Genomic DNA, 16,848 nt, shown 5'->3' with positions numbered 1-16,848 from the left:
TCAATATTTCACCTTATCATAATTTATTTGCTTGAAGACATTTGATTATTTGGACTTTGAATTGTCAATTTTGGTACCAGTACTTTATTTGTATGTGATTAAGGACATCTATTCACTATTATTTTGTGTTGTCACTTACACTACTTATTCTGGAATTTATTTTTGTTAGAATATCTCTCCAAGTACTTAATATTGTTTATATATCAATTTGTTTGTGATCATTTAGAGCGCAGCACCATTTCTTGCAGTTTCAGTCCAGAGAATAAAATAAAATTAATATGTGGTGTCAGCCCTGTCCAGATGTTTTCCCCACAACAAAGGGGGAAGTGTTATATAGTCCAATGGAAAAACTGGTAGGACTGATTAGACTCAAAATAACACAGACAAAGTAAACAGGACAGCTCTGAATTTCTTAGACGACCAACAGGTACATCGAGCAAATAAGAATAGTTTGCAGTTGGACCACATACACTTTTAAATAAAAAAAAATGACCCCTCTAACCTATCCTGAATGGTTTTTACTTTTTCTTACCTTGTTAAGCAAGTTATACTCACCTAAGTTGACCATATAGGTCCCTCGCTGCTGTCATTTCCAGGTGCGGGACATTGCTTATCTGATACTGCAGATGGGTCCTCTACTGTCCCCTTGTGATGACATCATTACTCTTCTGGATCCTGAGTGAACCCCACTACTGGACAGCCAATAGGAAGAATCCATGTCACACAGGCAGTAACATGGACAGCCAAAGCAGGACCTCACCTGTGTAAACAAAGGAAGACGGAGGACCCGGGACTAGAGGATTACAAGACCATGGTGCTCAGTAGGTAAAATAGGTTTGTTTTTTACTGTCATTAATCAATTAGTGGGAGTTGATGGTTTTATCCCAGAGCTGGGCTTTAAAAGAAAAGTATGGGTTTGGGCTTGGGCTTTTTAAAAAAAAAAAAAAAAAAATTAAGACCCCTTTCACACTGGGGCGGCGGATCCGTTAGCAGTAAAGCACCGCTAGATTTAGCAGCGCTTTTACCTTTGCAATTTGGATGCTTTTAGCCCCCCCGCTAGCGGGCAAAAAAAAGGGTTAAAACCGCCGGCGTTATGGAGTTTTCAAAACGCTTTTCGGGGCACTACAGAAGCATTGCCCCGTCCTTCCAATTGGCAGGTGCATTGTAGGAGTACTGTATACAGCGCTCCTACACCGCCCCAAAGATCCTTCTTGCAGGATATTTTTTCCCATCCCGCAAGCGCACCGCCCCAGTGTGAAAGCACTCATTCTTTCACACTGAGGAGACAGTTTTCAGGTGCTATTTTTAGCACTAAAACGCCTGAAAAAAGTGAAAGGGGTCTAATACTTACCTAGGTGGATGTAGCAGGGGGTCTGATGTTGCATCTGTTCCCCGCCGCCTCTGCACCGATAGCCGAGCGATCGAAAAACGCAGACCACTCGGATCTGACAGCTCCCTGTTGACTATCAGTCACAGCTCTCTGCTCTTCTACCTCCTCGCTTACTGGAGCGCTGGGCTGTGGAGGGGGGCGGCCGGCTCAGTCTCTCAGCGGCTCACTGACAGGCTGAGCCAGATGTCAGTCCAGGCATCTGGTGGATCCAGACTCCATTGTTGCAATACCTGGACTGACTTCTGTGACGTCAGTAGAGAGCAGACTTCAGCGCAAATGAGTCACAAAAGTGCAAAATAAATTGCACTCCTGTGATCCATAGGAGAAGTACAGCCAAACAAACTTAAAGCAGTACAGCCAAACAAACTTAAAGCAAAAACGGGTGTGGAAAGAAACGTGTTGGCTGACCTCCTTATAAAAAAAAAAGAAAAAAAAAGGGTAGTTGCCTAGCTGTAGTGCCGATTCTCCAAGTTCAACACATTCTGAGCCTCTGACCCGGAACAAGCATTCAGCAAATGAAGCCAGGACGCTAATTGCAGGTCAATGACAAAGAAAGAACATTAGCTGTGTATTAAATCCAGGCAACTAGCATTTTCACGAGAAAACAAAGTGGTTAGCACTTCTGCCTGGCAGCACTTGGGTCGTTGTTCGTCTCTCAACCTAGGGACTTCCTGCCTGGACTGCATGTTCTTCCTGTGCCTAAGTGGGCTTCCCATCACACTCCAAAAGACATGCTGGTAGGTGAATTGGCTCCTGTCTAAATTGGCCTTAGTATGTGTATGTATGAATGTAGGCTGGCCATACAATATACAATTTTCCTTTAGATTTACCAAAACCATATAGGGAGGTCAAACCTAAACACTTTCAATTTGTATGCAACCAGGCAGTCCCCTTCACTACATTGTTAAAGTGGAGTTCCGCTTGGGGAAAAAATAAATAAAAAAAGTCAGCAGCTACAAATACTGTAGCTGCTGACTTTTAATATATGGACACTTACCTGTCCAGGGAGCCCGAGATGTCGGCACCGGAAGCCCATCTTAGGATCAACTCACGGATGCTGCCACCGGCATTCCTGGTAAGGGAACCAGGCAGTGAAGACTTTTGGCTTCACTCCTGGGTCCCTACTACGCATGTCGCGCTGCGCCTTTTGAATGGCACTCTTTTGCAGGAAGAGGGAGCAAATACCTGGATTTGACAGGCATCTGCTCCCCCCCTGAAAGGTGCCAAATGTGACACTGCAGGGGTATGGGAATCTGATCATCAGAAGTTCCATTTCTGGGTGGAACTCCGCTTTAAACAAGGTAAAGCTAAAGGATGTATGACCAGGTTTAGGGATGTTAGATTGTAACCTCCTTGAGGGCAGGGACTGATGTAAATGTATAATAAATATGTAAATTCGCTTTTTAAATACCTGTAATAAATGGCAGTGGCTGGGATTTTTTTTTTTTTTAACTGGAGATCAGGAACTGATAAAATTCTAAACAGTGTTCAATACTCCCCACAATGCAACAATCTCTATAAAACTACCAAGTTATGGAAAACAGGATACAGTTTGAATCCATCCATGATCTTCTTCGCTCGCTCACTACTAGACATGGTGGGGCAATTCCTTGCGTTTATTCTGGGCCAACTCAATCCAAATGAATGGCAGGAGACTGGATCTGAATTGCCAAATCTTCGTTCTCTGTAGTTCTATGAAATCGATTCGTTTTCTGCTCCAGTAAAAGCGATTATGCGCAATTCATAAAATGAGTGTCTCTGGCTCACCTTGTAGGCGAGTGGAGCAGCCTAGCCCAGGGGATCAGTGGTCATGGACATCAGACAAGCAGTGAGGATGGCCTGTAGAGTAGTAGGACAGCAGGTCACTTAGAGGGTTTATTGAATGTACAAAGCCAGCAGGCCAGGCAATGACAGAAGCGTACAGAAAACTGCAATAACTTCCTCAGCAGCCAACTTCATAGGTCACCTCATACAGGGGGTGGCCAGGTATAGCTCAGGGGTGGACGAGGCTGACAGAAAGGGACAGGTAGGGTACCTGAGTCCCACAGCCTGCTGATAGGTGGAGGGCTCCTCTGAGGTAATAACGACAGGCCTCTATTAAGCACTTTCAGCTCTTGTATATCAAAGTTTCACCCAGTCTTCCCCTCAAAAGAAACGGGTACTCCGCTCTAAAGTCTGTACCCACCGCTCTCTCCTTCCCCCCCAGCTCATACACACGCTGGGTAAAGCCGCCTTATCGACGCCGCTATCCCACCTCGGAGGCCGCTATTCCCTGTCAGGTAGGTACGGGTCCTGATAAGCGGATTTAGCGATGCGCTTCCAGCGCCGCCTTCTCTCACCCGCAACGCCTTACGCGGGTCTACCAAACACTACAACCAGCCAATAACAGCCGCAGCAGCGAATACATGACACCACCGTAGACCAATCAGATAATGGACTGAGCAAGGACCCACCTTTTTGGGCGTGGCGAAATAAACAGTTGGTTAGGTTGCATTCTAAACGTTGTAGTGTAAAAGATGCGCGTCACTCTGCCCAGCAACGTGACGTAGCATAGAAACGGGAAAATATCGAACGGAAACTCAGAAGGGTCAAACTTTAGAAAGCGTTCTGCTGTAATGTTTGGGTTCTCTTTTATCCACTTGACCTCAGGAAGATTTTTACCCCTTTTGTGCTTTTGTGACCAGAGCATTATTTTTTTGCTTTTTGGCACTGCGCTATTTAACCACTATTACCGCCTTTCTGCCCTGGTAAATTTTTCACTTTCAGCGCTTTGAATGATAATTGCTCAGTTGTGCAACACTGCACATAAACACGTTTTTTTTCACACAAGTGAATACATACCCACAACATATCCAAGAAAATATAAAAATAAAAAATCAAATTTCTTTATGAATTTAGGCCAAAATGTATTCTACTACATGCCTTTGGTAAAACAAAATCCATATAAGCATATATTATTTGGTTTGCGTGAAAGGTATAGCATCTGGTATAGATATTTTGGATTTTTTTTTTTTTTTTATACTAGTAATAGCAGTGATCAGATTGACTGTGTGGCGGACAAACTGACACTAGCTGTCGCTGGCTGACGGGTATACTAACTGACACCGACATCAATAGTGACACTAATACAGTGAGTGATCAGTGCTAATAATATACACAGTCACTGTACTAATGGCACTGGCTGGGAAGAGATTACTCTAGGACTGATAAAGGGGTTAAATGTGTGCCTAACAATGTTTGATGTGTGTGTGTAATGCGGCGCTTACTAAGCGATCTCGCTATTTTTTTCCCTCCTTTGCAGGGAATTAAAAAAACAGCAAGACCACAGTCAGTGTTGGAAATAAACACAGAGCTCTCTTCCTGGAATGACAGAGCCAATCAGCAGAACTTTGTGTATACTGAACAACAATCTGGCTATTTATTTTCCTTGAAAAGTAGTGAGAAAAAACAGCCAGATCGGTTATTAAAAGCAGCATTCTGATGCAAGTTCTGCATTTTTCCTGCATGCACATTACACTTGTTAGGCACGCAGTTAACCCCTTGTTTTCCCCTTGATGTTAACCCCTTCCCAGCCAGTGTCATTAGTACAGTATCAGTGTACAATATTATATCTGATCACTGTACTAGTGTCACTTGCAACATCAGTGTCAGTTAGTCAGTATGTGTCCCTCCCAGCTAGTGTCTGTTAGCTCCAGATTTCCTGCACACCAGTCCCACAGTCACTAATCACCGCCATTACCAATAAAGCATCTATAGCTGCATAATTTACAGTATATATCTCATAGCTTGTAGATGCTATAACTTTCACACAAACCGATTAATATACACTTATTGTTATTTTTTTTTTACCAAAGACATGTAGCAGATTACATTTTGACAGCACAAAGGGAGTGCAAGAATACTATATTTCAGAGCCAACTTTTCTAAACTGAGCTCAATACTACAAGTTATTAAATGGGACCAAATCCTATAAACACTGAGGAAAAATCTGGGTATTTTAGGAACATATTAAATAAAGGGTATTTACTCAAGAGAAAAAAAAATAATCCTGCCACTTTATAAAACTCTGGTTCGGCTGCATCTTGAGTATGCTGCCCAGTTTAGGTCACCAATCTTCAAGAAGAATGTGCTGGAAATGAAGAGAGTCCAGAGAAGGGCAACCAAGGTAATAAAGGGACTGGAGGACTTCAGTTACGAGGAACGACTACAAAGATTGAACTTATTCTCCCTGCAGAAGAGATGCTTGAGAGAAAATATACAATTGCAAAATATATAAACATATATGTTAATGGTGATTCTAGCATAGGGAGTAAGCTATTCAGTCTGAGGGAGTGTAAGAAAACACAGGGCCACTCAATGAAATTGGAGAAGCGGTTTAACCTTACCTGCTTCAATACAGGGCATTGTTACCCACTTCCTGCCCAGACCAATTTTTAGTTTTCAGCGCTGTCGCACTTTGAATGAAAATTGCGCGGTCATGCAACACTGTACCCAAATGAAATCTGTATGTTTTCCCCCACAAATAGAGCTTTCGTTTGGTGGTATTTGATCACCTCTGCCGTTTTTATTTTTTGCGCTATAAACAAAAGAAGAGCGACAAATTTGAAAAAAAAACACAATGGGCCAGATTCACATACCTGGGCGTATCTTTAGTTGGGCGTAGCGTATCCTATTTACGCTACGCCGCCGCAACTTAGACAGGCAAGTGCAGTTTTCACAAAGCACTTGCTCCGTAAGTTGCGGCGGCGTAGCGTAAATCGGCCGGCGTAAGCCCGCCTAATTCAAATGTGGAAGAGGTGGGCGTGTTTTATTAAAATGAGCCGTGACCCCACGTAAATGACGCGCCTAACAAACGGCGCATGCGCGCGCATGCTCAGTATCACGATGAATTTACTTCATAAGATATGCCAGGCCCAATGCCTGTGACGTGAACCTAACCTACGCACAGCCCCATTCACATACGACTTACGTAAACGACGTAAAAAGATACGCTTGCCAACGTCCATACTTTGCATTGGCTGCGCCTCATATAGCAGGGGTAACTTTACGCTGGACGTAAGCCTAACGTAAATGGCGTAGCGGGCGTAAGTACTTAGTGAATCGGCGTATCTACCTAATTTACATATTCGACACGTAAATCTACGGAAGCGCCCCTTGCGGCCAGCGTCAATATGCACCCAAGATACGACGGCGTAGGAGACTTACGCCGCTCGTATCTTGGAAAAAATCTATGCGTAACTGATTCTAAGAATCAGGCGCATAGATATGATGGCTCACATTCGGACTTACGACGGCGTACGCCGTTGTAAGTCCACTGTAAATCTGGCCCAATATTTTTTCCTTTTTATTTTAATAAATATCCAAAAAAAAATATATTTTTTTTTCCTCAGTTTAGGCCTACACTTATTCTTCTACATATTTTTGGTAAAAAAAACCGCAATAAGCGTTTATTGATTGGTTTTTGCAAAAGTTCTAGCGTCTACAAAATAGGGGAAAGATTTATGGCATTTTTATTTTTTTAAATTTTTTTACTAGTAATGGCGGTGATCTGCGATTTTTATTGTGACCGTGACATTGCGACGGACATATCGGACACTTTTGACACGTTTTTGGGACCATTCCCCTTTTTTTACAGCGATTAGTGCTATAAAACTGCACTGATTACTGTGTAAATGTGACTGTAAGGGAAGGGGTTAACACTAGGGGGCGCGGAAAGAGGTTAATATGTCCCCTAGTGAGTGATTCTAACTGTAGGGGAGGGGACTCACAAGGGGAGGAGACCGATGTGTCTTCCTCTGTACTGGGAACACACATCAGTCTCCTCTTCTCTGACAGGACATGAATCTGTGTGTTTACACACACAGATCCATGGTCCTGCTGTGATTGCGGGCAATCGCAGGTGCCCGGCGTACATCGGGTCCCGGGCAATGCGGCGGGCACGAGCCCCCTACCCTGGGGAAGCCCAGGACATCATATGACGTCCACCAGGAGGGAGGGAGGATTCCCGCCGATGTCATTTTACAATGACTCGGTAGGGAAGGGGTTAAACTGCATAGAGGATTTTTCACTGGCAGAGCGGTAAGGATGTGCAACTCCCTTCGGCAGTTGGTGGTGTCAGTGGGAAGTATAGATAGTTTCCAAATAATTTTAGCAAACATAATATACATGGATATATGGAAATGCTTTTTGACATGCACATACACCCACACAGGTTGAACTGGAGGGACTGGTGTCTTTATTCAACCTAACCAACTATGTAACTATGTAACATTTTTAGTATTTTTTTGTTTATATAATAAAAAATAAAAAACCCAGTGGTGATCAAATACTACCAGAAGAAAGCTCTATTTTTGTGAAAAAAAATATATAAATTTTACTTGCGTACAATGTTGCATGAACACGCAATTGCCAATGAAAGTAGCACAGTTCTGAATAGCAAAAAAATGGCTGGTGAGTGTTTCAGTCAGAGGACTGAGAGCCATGCCTGAACAGACTGGGTGCAAGCAGTCTGGGATGGATGCAGAGTCTGTCTAGGAGGACTGTGGAGAAGTAGCCAGGAGGGCTAGTCAAAGAGGCAGCTGCAGCCAGACGGGCTGGCAGTGCCTGAAGAGATGGTGCTGGAAGCAGTAGCCACAGGAGAGGACAGCTAGCGCCAAAGATCTCTATTCTTGCTACACCAAAAGGGGCCCACGGTACCTGCCTGCAAAAGACAAGGATCTAACTGAGAGTGTGTTGGATCCAACCATCAGTGCTAGCTGGTCCTGGGAGTTGTGGTTCTACAAGCAAATCTGTGCTGGAGGAAGAAGAGGAAAAGTGTGTGTATACTGGATGTATATAGTTGAGTCCAGGAAGAGTTTCTACTGGCATCCCATAATAACCCTTCCCCATTCAAATTTAATCCCCCTAAATAAAAAATAATAAAGCTGCAAAGACTGCTTCTTGTCTCTGAGTTATTCAGGAATTCATATGCCTGGCTATGCAGGGTGGGAGATAACTGATGTAGCAATGTGGACTACAATTGCAAAGAACGGTGATTCCCTGTCACTTCTATGGATCATATTGTCCCTCTAGTGCCCAGCATCACAAACTGACATCATATTTGTGGGCCAAACCAAAAGGATTGTGGGATTAGTAGTTCCTCGGAATGGCTATTGCTTCGTAAGACAATACACCCGGACTACATATGCCAAGGATCTTTGCTACCATCAGGGAGATTGCTGGGAAGAGCTATAAAAGAGGCCGGAGACCCTGCGCTCTCATCTTCCCGGGCCTGGTGTGTGACGGACCTCTCTCTACAGGGAGAGCGAGGTCGCAGCTTACCACGCGGTATAGAACATTCCAGCCTAGCCGAGAAGGGCCTAGCACTGTTTGCTGTCCTTTAAACATCTATCTAGCATCACTCGGCCGCCCGACAACCCGCGCTTTGTGCTTCGCATCAGGTGCTCGCTGCGAGTGAATCCTCTGCAAGGACGCCTGACTGGGAGTCGCTGTTCAGAAGGCATCTAACTGGCCTGGTCATTGGTGAGAGGGCAATTGTCCACCTTTGCAAACCTTTCTTTAGTGCTTCACTGGGACACTGTGTACAGAAAGCTTTACCTTGGGAATATTTTTCCGCACTCCTATTTGAACACTGTACATAGACACCTTTAGCTTCAACCATTCCAAGAAATACCATTACCCTGTTATTGCACCTTATTGGATATAGTTAATGAGCAGTGGGATTATCACCCCGTTGGCAGACTAAAAAACAAAATCTGCGTGTTTTGCTATTGCCCTTCTGTCAGTGGGATCATAACCCCCTACTGACAGAAAATGTGTATAGTTAGTTGTTAGCATTACGATTGTGTTCTTTTTGTCTCTCTGTTTACAGGTTTTGGTATGAACAGCTGGCTGTTCATCATGCTCCGGGCAGATTTAAGAATTCCAGCTGTGGGAGGATTTCTCTCGAGGGGTAGGTGCTCCCATGTGATACTGTATATTTGTTGAAGTTGATGTGTTAGCTGCAGGGACGTGTAGCTAGGGTGTGAATATTGTGTACATATGGTGTAAATATTTACTGTAAATATATGGTGTATATTTTTGATATGGTCATTTATTTGTAACAGTTTGTTCCCTTTCTCCCTTTCAAAACTGTATGTAGCACTACCCCAAAAGGAGCTGCTGGTTTAAATTGGGTTTTGCACGTTACCTCCAAGTTCGTCGTCAGGGGAAGGAAGTCTGTAGAAATTGCAATGTCCACACAAGATGTAAAACCTTCAACTGTTAGGTTTTATTTTTGCTGCATAAAACTTGTGAAGAAAGTGGAAAGTATAGAGAGAAGGGGAAGGTTCAGGTACGCGGTACAGAATGCACATGGCCTAGCAGCCGGAATGATGCACAGACAACATGAGAACAGAACTAAGAAATATGGATAGCCAGGAATCCTCTGCCACAGGATTTGAGTCCCGAACTTCCAGTCTTACAGTAAAGAGCCTTTAAGCCGATCCGGCAGACTGTAAAACTAAAGGAGTAGTGGATCCCTTGTTAACAAAGTCACCAGGCCTATCCCGAGACATTAGCTTGCTTTGCCTGGTCTCCTCCAGGGCAGGTCCTCCCCAGTCTCCTTCATTAAGCAGCTTCCCCCAGCTGAATAGACAGCTTGGGTTCCCTTTCAGAATCATAGGCCCCAGCCTAGCAAAGCTGGGCCTACTCAAAAGAGATGCAGCCTCGGAACAAACGTGGTCCCGGAGGAACACAAGGCGAAGGACCCCGGAAAACTGCGTCTGCCCCTTAAGTATCCTTTCCCAGCATACACAGTGGGACACCAATCCCACTGGGCTGCTGCCGAGAAGGGTCACTTAAAATACCATGGCTTGCTTGTGTTCCAATATGGGCCTGAGGGGGTAACGCCACCTACAGGCAACAGGGGAAAATCCTATCAAGCATCGCTATAGCCAGAACAGAGGCTAATTTGACTGAGATTCAACAAAGTCTGAGCCCACTATTGGCTCAGACACCTTCTAAATTTAGAATAGCGCCCCATTAATTGGGAGCAGGGCGCTACATGTATTTTTATGTAATGCACTTGCTCCTGGGCCCAGGAGCTATTTTTTTTCTAAATTCCCATCCATGGGTACTGGCTGGACGTTAGATTGGGGTGAGTGTAGCACCCTCTAGCTGTAAGAGAAGACCGTTGGCGCACGCACGTGCGCATGCGCACACTGTTAGAATGCAACAAGCGTCTCGGAATTCCGGCGCGCATGCGCGCGTGCAAAGGATACACCAGCCACTTCAGCGCGCTTCTGCGCATGCGCGGGCGCAACGGACGGCGTGCACGCGCAAACGGCGTTCCTGACTCCTCCCGTTGGCTATTTAAAGGGGGCTCTGACAGCCTGGCGGTGCTGACTGGTCTTCAGCAAGTGCCCTGTTTCCTGACACCTGTTAATACTTTGGACCCTGATACTTACCTGATTGTATGGTTTCTGATCCCGGCTTCCCATTGGACTTCGCCTCTGCTGTTTCCCTGATTACCACGCCGCCCGTCTGTTACCGAACCCGGCTTCCCTCTGACCCGACTAGTCATCCGACCGCTGCAACCCAGCAGTTCCTGCTAGTTTCCTGTTCCGTTCCTGTTAGAGAGTTATAGTTCCTCTACACCAACTGGTTCCCTCAACCTCACCGGTGTCCTGTTACTACTGGGCCTTCCGCACCTGCAAGTCTTCACCTGCTTCCGGCCACGAGCCTATCAACACTACAGGCACTCGTGTTCCTCCTAGCCCTAACCGCCATCTGTCTCAACCTCAGAGGGGTTTGGGCTGGAGATACAAGAGGGGCTGACCTCGTCATACCAGACTCCTACCAGGTACGTGACAGTACCAGTCAGCCAAGGATGGAGTCTGGAAGGGAGGCCCCTCTTCCAAGGGACATTTATGAAACAATTTCTGCACTTACCCATACTGTGCTGAACCTGCAGAAGGACCTTAATCGCATTAATGAGCAAGTCCCTTATGAAGGGAGTGTGCCACCAGCTCCTCCCCCGGAACCCAGGGTGCCTATTCCCGAACGCTTCTCCGGAAAACGAGAGACATTCAGAACCTTCCGGAACTCCTGTGAGCTCTACTTTTCTTTGCTACCCCGGACATTTGTCTCAGAGGACATCAAGGTGGGATTCGCAATCACGCTTCTATCCCATGAACCACTTTCCTGGGCTCTTCACCTTAGAGAGCAGCGTGACCCAGTCCTGACTACCATCGACTCCTTCTTCTCTGCTATGGCTCAGCTCTATGCCGATCCTTTCTGTCAGCAGTCTGCGGAGTCCAGGCTTAGTAGATTACTACAAGGGACCAGGCTTGTTGAGGACTATATCACGGACTTTCGGATCCTGAGCGCTGATACCCAATGGAACAATTCTGCCCTTTGCCACTGGTTTCGTCTCGGCCTCTCAGATACCTTAAAAGATGAACTAGCCAGAACTGGAATTCCAGCGTCTTTTGAAGAACTAATTAATCTGGTCACTCTGATTGACCGCCGACTACGTGAAAGGCAGGCGGAGAGAACCCAAGAAATTCTCTCTGTGACCTCAAGCCTGAATCTGTCTCCTACCCCCTCCAGCCAGAAGACACCGCATAAAGGGGTTCACAGAAGTTTTCCAAGGGCACCCCTTTCCTCAGCTGAGCGCCTCAGGCGTAAACGTGCCAATCTGTGCCTCTATTGTGGGGAGGCAGGTCACGTTGTACAGACTTGTCCGGTGAGGACCACCAGAACTCGTCTTCGACAGCCCCATGTGGAACACCCTTTTGGAGAGGGCCGGTCACAGCTTTCCCTCCCAGTCATCCTTCAGTTTGCCGGGAAGACGCTCACAGTGGCAGCAATTATAGACTCTGGGGCCTGCAGTTGTTTTGTTGACTCCTCATTTGTTTCTCAGCATCAGCTTCCCGTGTGTGCTAAGAGACAGGGGTTTCAGGTTCACTTGGCTGATGGCTCCAGTATTAAATCGGGTCCGGTCACACAAGAGACTGCACCTATCTTCTGCCAAACTCCGTCCGGTCACCATGAATTTCTCCGCCTGGATGTCATAACTTCACCTCTGTTTCCCATCATCCTTGGCGTTCCATGGTTAAGAGCTCATAATCCACACATTGACTGGCCTACTGGAGTCGTCACCTTTTCCTCTAATTATTGTCTGGCACACTGTTTTCCAGAAAGGACTGTTAGCCCCGCTCCTCTTCTGAGTCTTCAGCCTGACCCAGAGACCATGAATCTGGTTCCTCCAGCTTACCATGAATATCTGGACGTGTTTAATAAAAAAGGTGCTGACACTCTTCCGCCCCACAGGACATATGATTGTCCCATCGAACTATTGCCCGGGGCCGAGATTCCATTTGGCCGTATCTATCCCCTCTCCGAACCTGAACTGGAAGCCCTACGTGCCTATATCAACGAAAGTTTAGAAAAAAAGTTTATCCGGCCCTCCACGTCACCAGCCGGTGCCGGTATTTTCTTTGTTGAGAAAAAAGATCACTCTTTAAGACCATGCATCGACTACCGGGACCTTAACAAAATTACTGTTAAAAACAGATATCCTCTTCCGCTGATTCCTGAACTGTTCCAGAGACTACGGGGGGCACGAGTATTCTCCAAATTAGACTTGAGAGGAGCATATAACTTGGTCAGAATAAGGGAAGGAGACGAATGGAAGACGGCCTTTCGCACAAGATTTGGCCATTTCGAATATTTAGTCATGCCATTTGGGCTCTGCAACGCCCCAGCCACTTTTCAACATCTAGTGAACGATGTTTTTCGGGACTATCTGGACTTATTCGTCATAGTTTATTTAGACGACATTCTAATATTCTCTGAAAACCTTGAATCTCATCAGACCCATGTAAAGAAAGTTTTGGACCGCCTAAGAAAACACTGCCTTTATGCAAAGGCTGAAAAATGTGACTTTGAAAGACAAACTATACACTTCCTCGGTCTGGTCATCTCTGCCGATGGCATTTCCATGGACCCACAGAAAGTTACATCTGTTCTGGAATGGCCGGCCCCCACGGACAGGAAAGCCGTTCAGCGGTTCGTAGGATTTGCCAATTTCTATAGGAAATTTATTAAGAATTTTTCTGGTATCATTTCCTCCATCACACAACTAACTAGACAGCACATACCCTTCCAGTGGACACCTGAGGCACAAGAAGCCTTTGAGCAGCTAAAGATTCTGTTTACTTCAGCTCCCATTCTGAAGCACCCTGATCCTTCCCTGGCCTTTGTACTAGAGGTTGACGCTTCTGAAAATGCAGTCGGGGCTATATTGTCTCAACGTCAGGGCCCCAAGTCCTTGCTGCACCCTGTGGCTTTCTTCTCCAAAAAATTAAATCCTTCTGAAAGGAATTATGATGTTGGGGACCGGGAACTGCTTGCTATTAAGGTGGCGCTCGAAGAATGGCGCTACCTCCTGGAAGGGGCCTCGCATCCAATCCTCATCTTCACGGATCACAAAAACCTGGAATATTTGAGAACAGCTAAACGATTAAGACCTCGGCAAGCTAGATGGGCACTGTTCTTCTCTCGATTCATGTTTCATATCACCTTCCGCCCGGGCTCTAAGAACGGTAAGCCAGATGCCTTGTCCCGTATGTTTAACGATCCGGTGAGTTCTGCAGAACCTGATACCATCCTCCCGGCGAAGAGCTTTTTAATTCTGCAAACAGACTTAATTTCTCAGATGAAGGCGAGTGTGCTGAACCAACCACCTCCGCAGGGCTTGGGCCTTCAGTTAAAGAATGGTCTTTTTCTCCATGGAGAACAGATCTTTGTTCCGGAACAATTCAGGATTGCCATTTTTGGACGTTGCCACGATCACCCTCTAGCTGGACACTATGGAATTCGCAAAACTGCTGATTTAGTTGCCCGCTCTTTCTGGTGGCCAGAGTTGGTACAGGACTGCAAGAAGTATGTAAATTCCTGTATCACTTGTCTGCAAAACAAGACAGATAGAGCCAAGACTTGGGGTCTTCTGGAGCCTCTCCCTGTACCCAATAAACCATGGAGTATGATCTCCATGGATTTTATTGTAGAACTTCCCCCATCTGAGGACTTTAATACCATCTTTGTTGTGGTGGATCGCCTCACCAAGATGGCTCATTTTGTACCCTTGCAAGGCACTCCGTCTGCTACTGAAACTGCCACAGCCTTTATCAAGGAGATTGTCAGACTTCACGGTATTCCCGACAGTATTGTTTCAGACCGAGGGGTGCAATTCACCTCTAGGTTCTGGAGGGCCTTATGTGAAGCACTAAAGATTGAACTTCGTCTCTCCTCTGCTTACCACCCTCAAACCAACGGCCAGACCGAGAGGACGAATCAAACCCTCGAGCAATACTTACAGTGTTTCTCCTCCTTCGCACAAGACGATTGGTTTTCCCTCCTTCCACTTGCGGAGTTCTCTTACAATAACACCATGCACTCAGCAACGAAGCAATCTCCATTTTTCGCTAATTTTGGCTACCATCCCTCTTTTTTACCTGAACTTCCTGCGGAATCTTCTGTACCTGCTGTACAAGACCGGCTTAACTTTCTTAACACCAATAATCAGGTACTTCAAGATGCAATTTCTAAATCCCAGGTCAGTAACAAGAAGTTCTTTGACAGGAAGAGAAGGGGCAACCTGAACCTGGAACCGGGGGATAAGGTCTTGCTGTCCACAGCTAATCTTAAGTTGAGTTGTCCTTCTAAAAAGCTGGGTCCAAAATTTTTGGGGCCTTTTCCTGTAAAACGAAAGATCAATGCAGTTGCCTTCGAATTGGCGCTACCCGAGACCTTGAGGATACACCCAGTATTCCACGTTTCTGTACTAAAACCAATCACACCGAATCCCTTTCCTAACCGGGTCTCCGAAGTTCCTCCTCCTGTGTTGATCGAGGGGAATGAGGAGTTTGAAGTGGAGGCTGTATTGGACTGTAGACGTAGAAACAACCAAACACAATTTCTTGTCAAGTGGAAAGGTTACGGCCCTGAGGAAAACTCTTGGGAACCAGCTTCAAATATACATGCCCCAAGACTGGTGCAAGCCTTTTTTCTACGTCACCCAGAAAAGAGAGACCTGAAGGGCATCCGGAGGCTGCCCTTAAGGGGGGGGCAATGTAAGAGAAGACCGTTGGCGCACGCACGTGCGCATGCGCACACTGTTAGAATGCAACAAGCGTCTCGGAATTCCGGCGCGCATGCGCGCGTGCAAAGGATACACCAGCCACTTCAGCGCGCTTCTGCGCATGCGCGGGCGCAACGGACGGCGTGCACGCGCAAACGGCGTTCCTGACTCCTCCCGTTGGCTATTTAAAGGGGGCTCTGACAGCCTGGCGGTGCTGACTGGTCTTCAGCAAGTGCCCTGTTTCCTGACACCTGTTAATACTTTGGACCCTGATACTTACCTGATTGTATGGTTTCTGATCCCGGCTTCCCATTGGACTTCGCCTCTGCTGTTTCCCTGATTACCACGCCGCCCGTCTGTTACCGAACCCGGCTTCCCTCTGACCCGACTAGTCATCCGACCGCTGCAACCCAGCAGTTCCTGCTAGTTTCCTGTTCCGTTCCTGTTAGAGAGTTATAGTTCCTCTACACCAACTGGTTCCCTCAACCTCACCGGTGTCCTGTTACTACTGGGCCTTCCGCACCTGCAAGTCTTCACCTGCTTCCGGCCACGAGCCTATCAACACTACAGGCACTCGTGTTCCTCCTAGCCCTAACCGCCATCTGTCTCAACCTCAGAGGGGTTTGGGCTGGAGATACAAGAGGGGCTGACCTCGTCATACCAGACTCCTACCAGGTACGTGACACTAGCATTTCTAGAGTGCTAGTGTTAGGATAGGAGCCAAGCCTGTGTGTTTTTCTGGGTCAGGTGAGTGACTCAGGTAGGCTGGATGACTCAGCAACAGCTTCTCTGGCAACTCCTCCATGCTTGCTGGAAACTTGGAGAAGGTTCCAGAAGCAGTTAGGAGAAGCTAGCTGGAGTATTCTGAGCGCTCTGAACAATCCCCAACAGAAGGGTTGGCATTTTGGACAATTTCATGCTCCCAACTTTGTGGGAACAGTTTGGGGATGGCCCATTCCTGTTCCAACATGACTGTGCACCAGTGCACAAAACAAGGTCCATACAGACATGGATGAGCGAGTTTGGGGTAGAGGAACTTGACTGGATTGCACAAAGTCCTAAACCTCAACCTGATAGAACACCTTTAGGATGAATTTAAGCGATTTAAGCCTACTCGCCCATTATCAGTGCCTGACCTCACAAATGCGCTTCTGGAAGAATGGTCAAACATTCCCATAGACACACTCCTAAACTTTGTGGACAGCCTTCCCACAAGAGTTGAAGCTGTTAAAGCTGGACAGGGTGGGCCAACTCAATATTGAACCCTATGGACTAATACTGGGATGCCATTAAAGATCATGTGCATGTAAAGGCTGGCATTCCAATATGTTTG

At 46.3% G+C, this 16,848-nt stretch overlaps 1 protein-coding gene across 1 annotated transcript in view; it reads right to left on the bottom strand.

Annotated features, from left to right (window-relative positions):
- The window catches only part of PDE6D (phosphodiesterase 6D), an 88,926-nt gene extending 85,160 nt beyond the window's left edge, over nt 1–3,766 (bottom strand). Inside the window, exon 1 of the mRNA XM_040349698.1 lies at nt 2,940–3,766. Within this exon, the coding sequence (XP_040205632.1) occupies nt 2,940–2,986 (47 nt within the window). The 5' untranslated portion in view covers nt 2,987–3,766. The remainder of the gene's footprint in view (nt 1–2,939) is intronic.
- Nucleotides 3,767–16,848: the final 13,082 nt, after the last annotated feature.

The sequence above is a fragment of the Rana temporaria genome, chromosome 4 (genome assembly GCF_905171775.1).
Source record: "Rana temporaria chromosome 4, aRanTem1.1, whole genome shotgun sequence".
In the NCBI taxonomy this organism is placed as follows: Eukaryota; Metazoa; Chordata; class Amphibia; order Anura; family Ranidae; genus Rana; species Rana temporaria.
The sequence above is the reverse complement of the archived record's forward strand: the minus strand, read 5'-3'. Positions and strand labels throughout refer to the sequence as shown.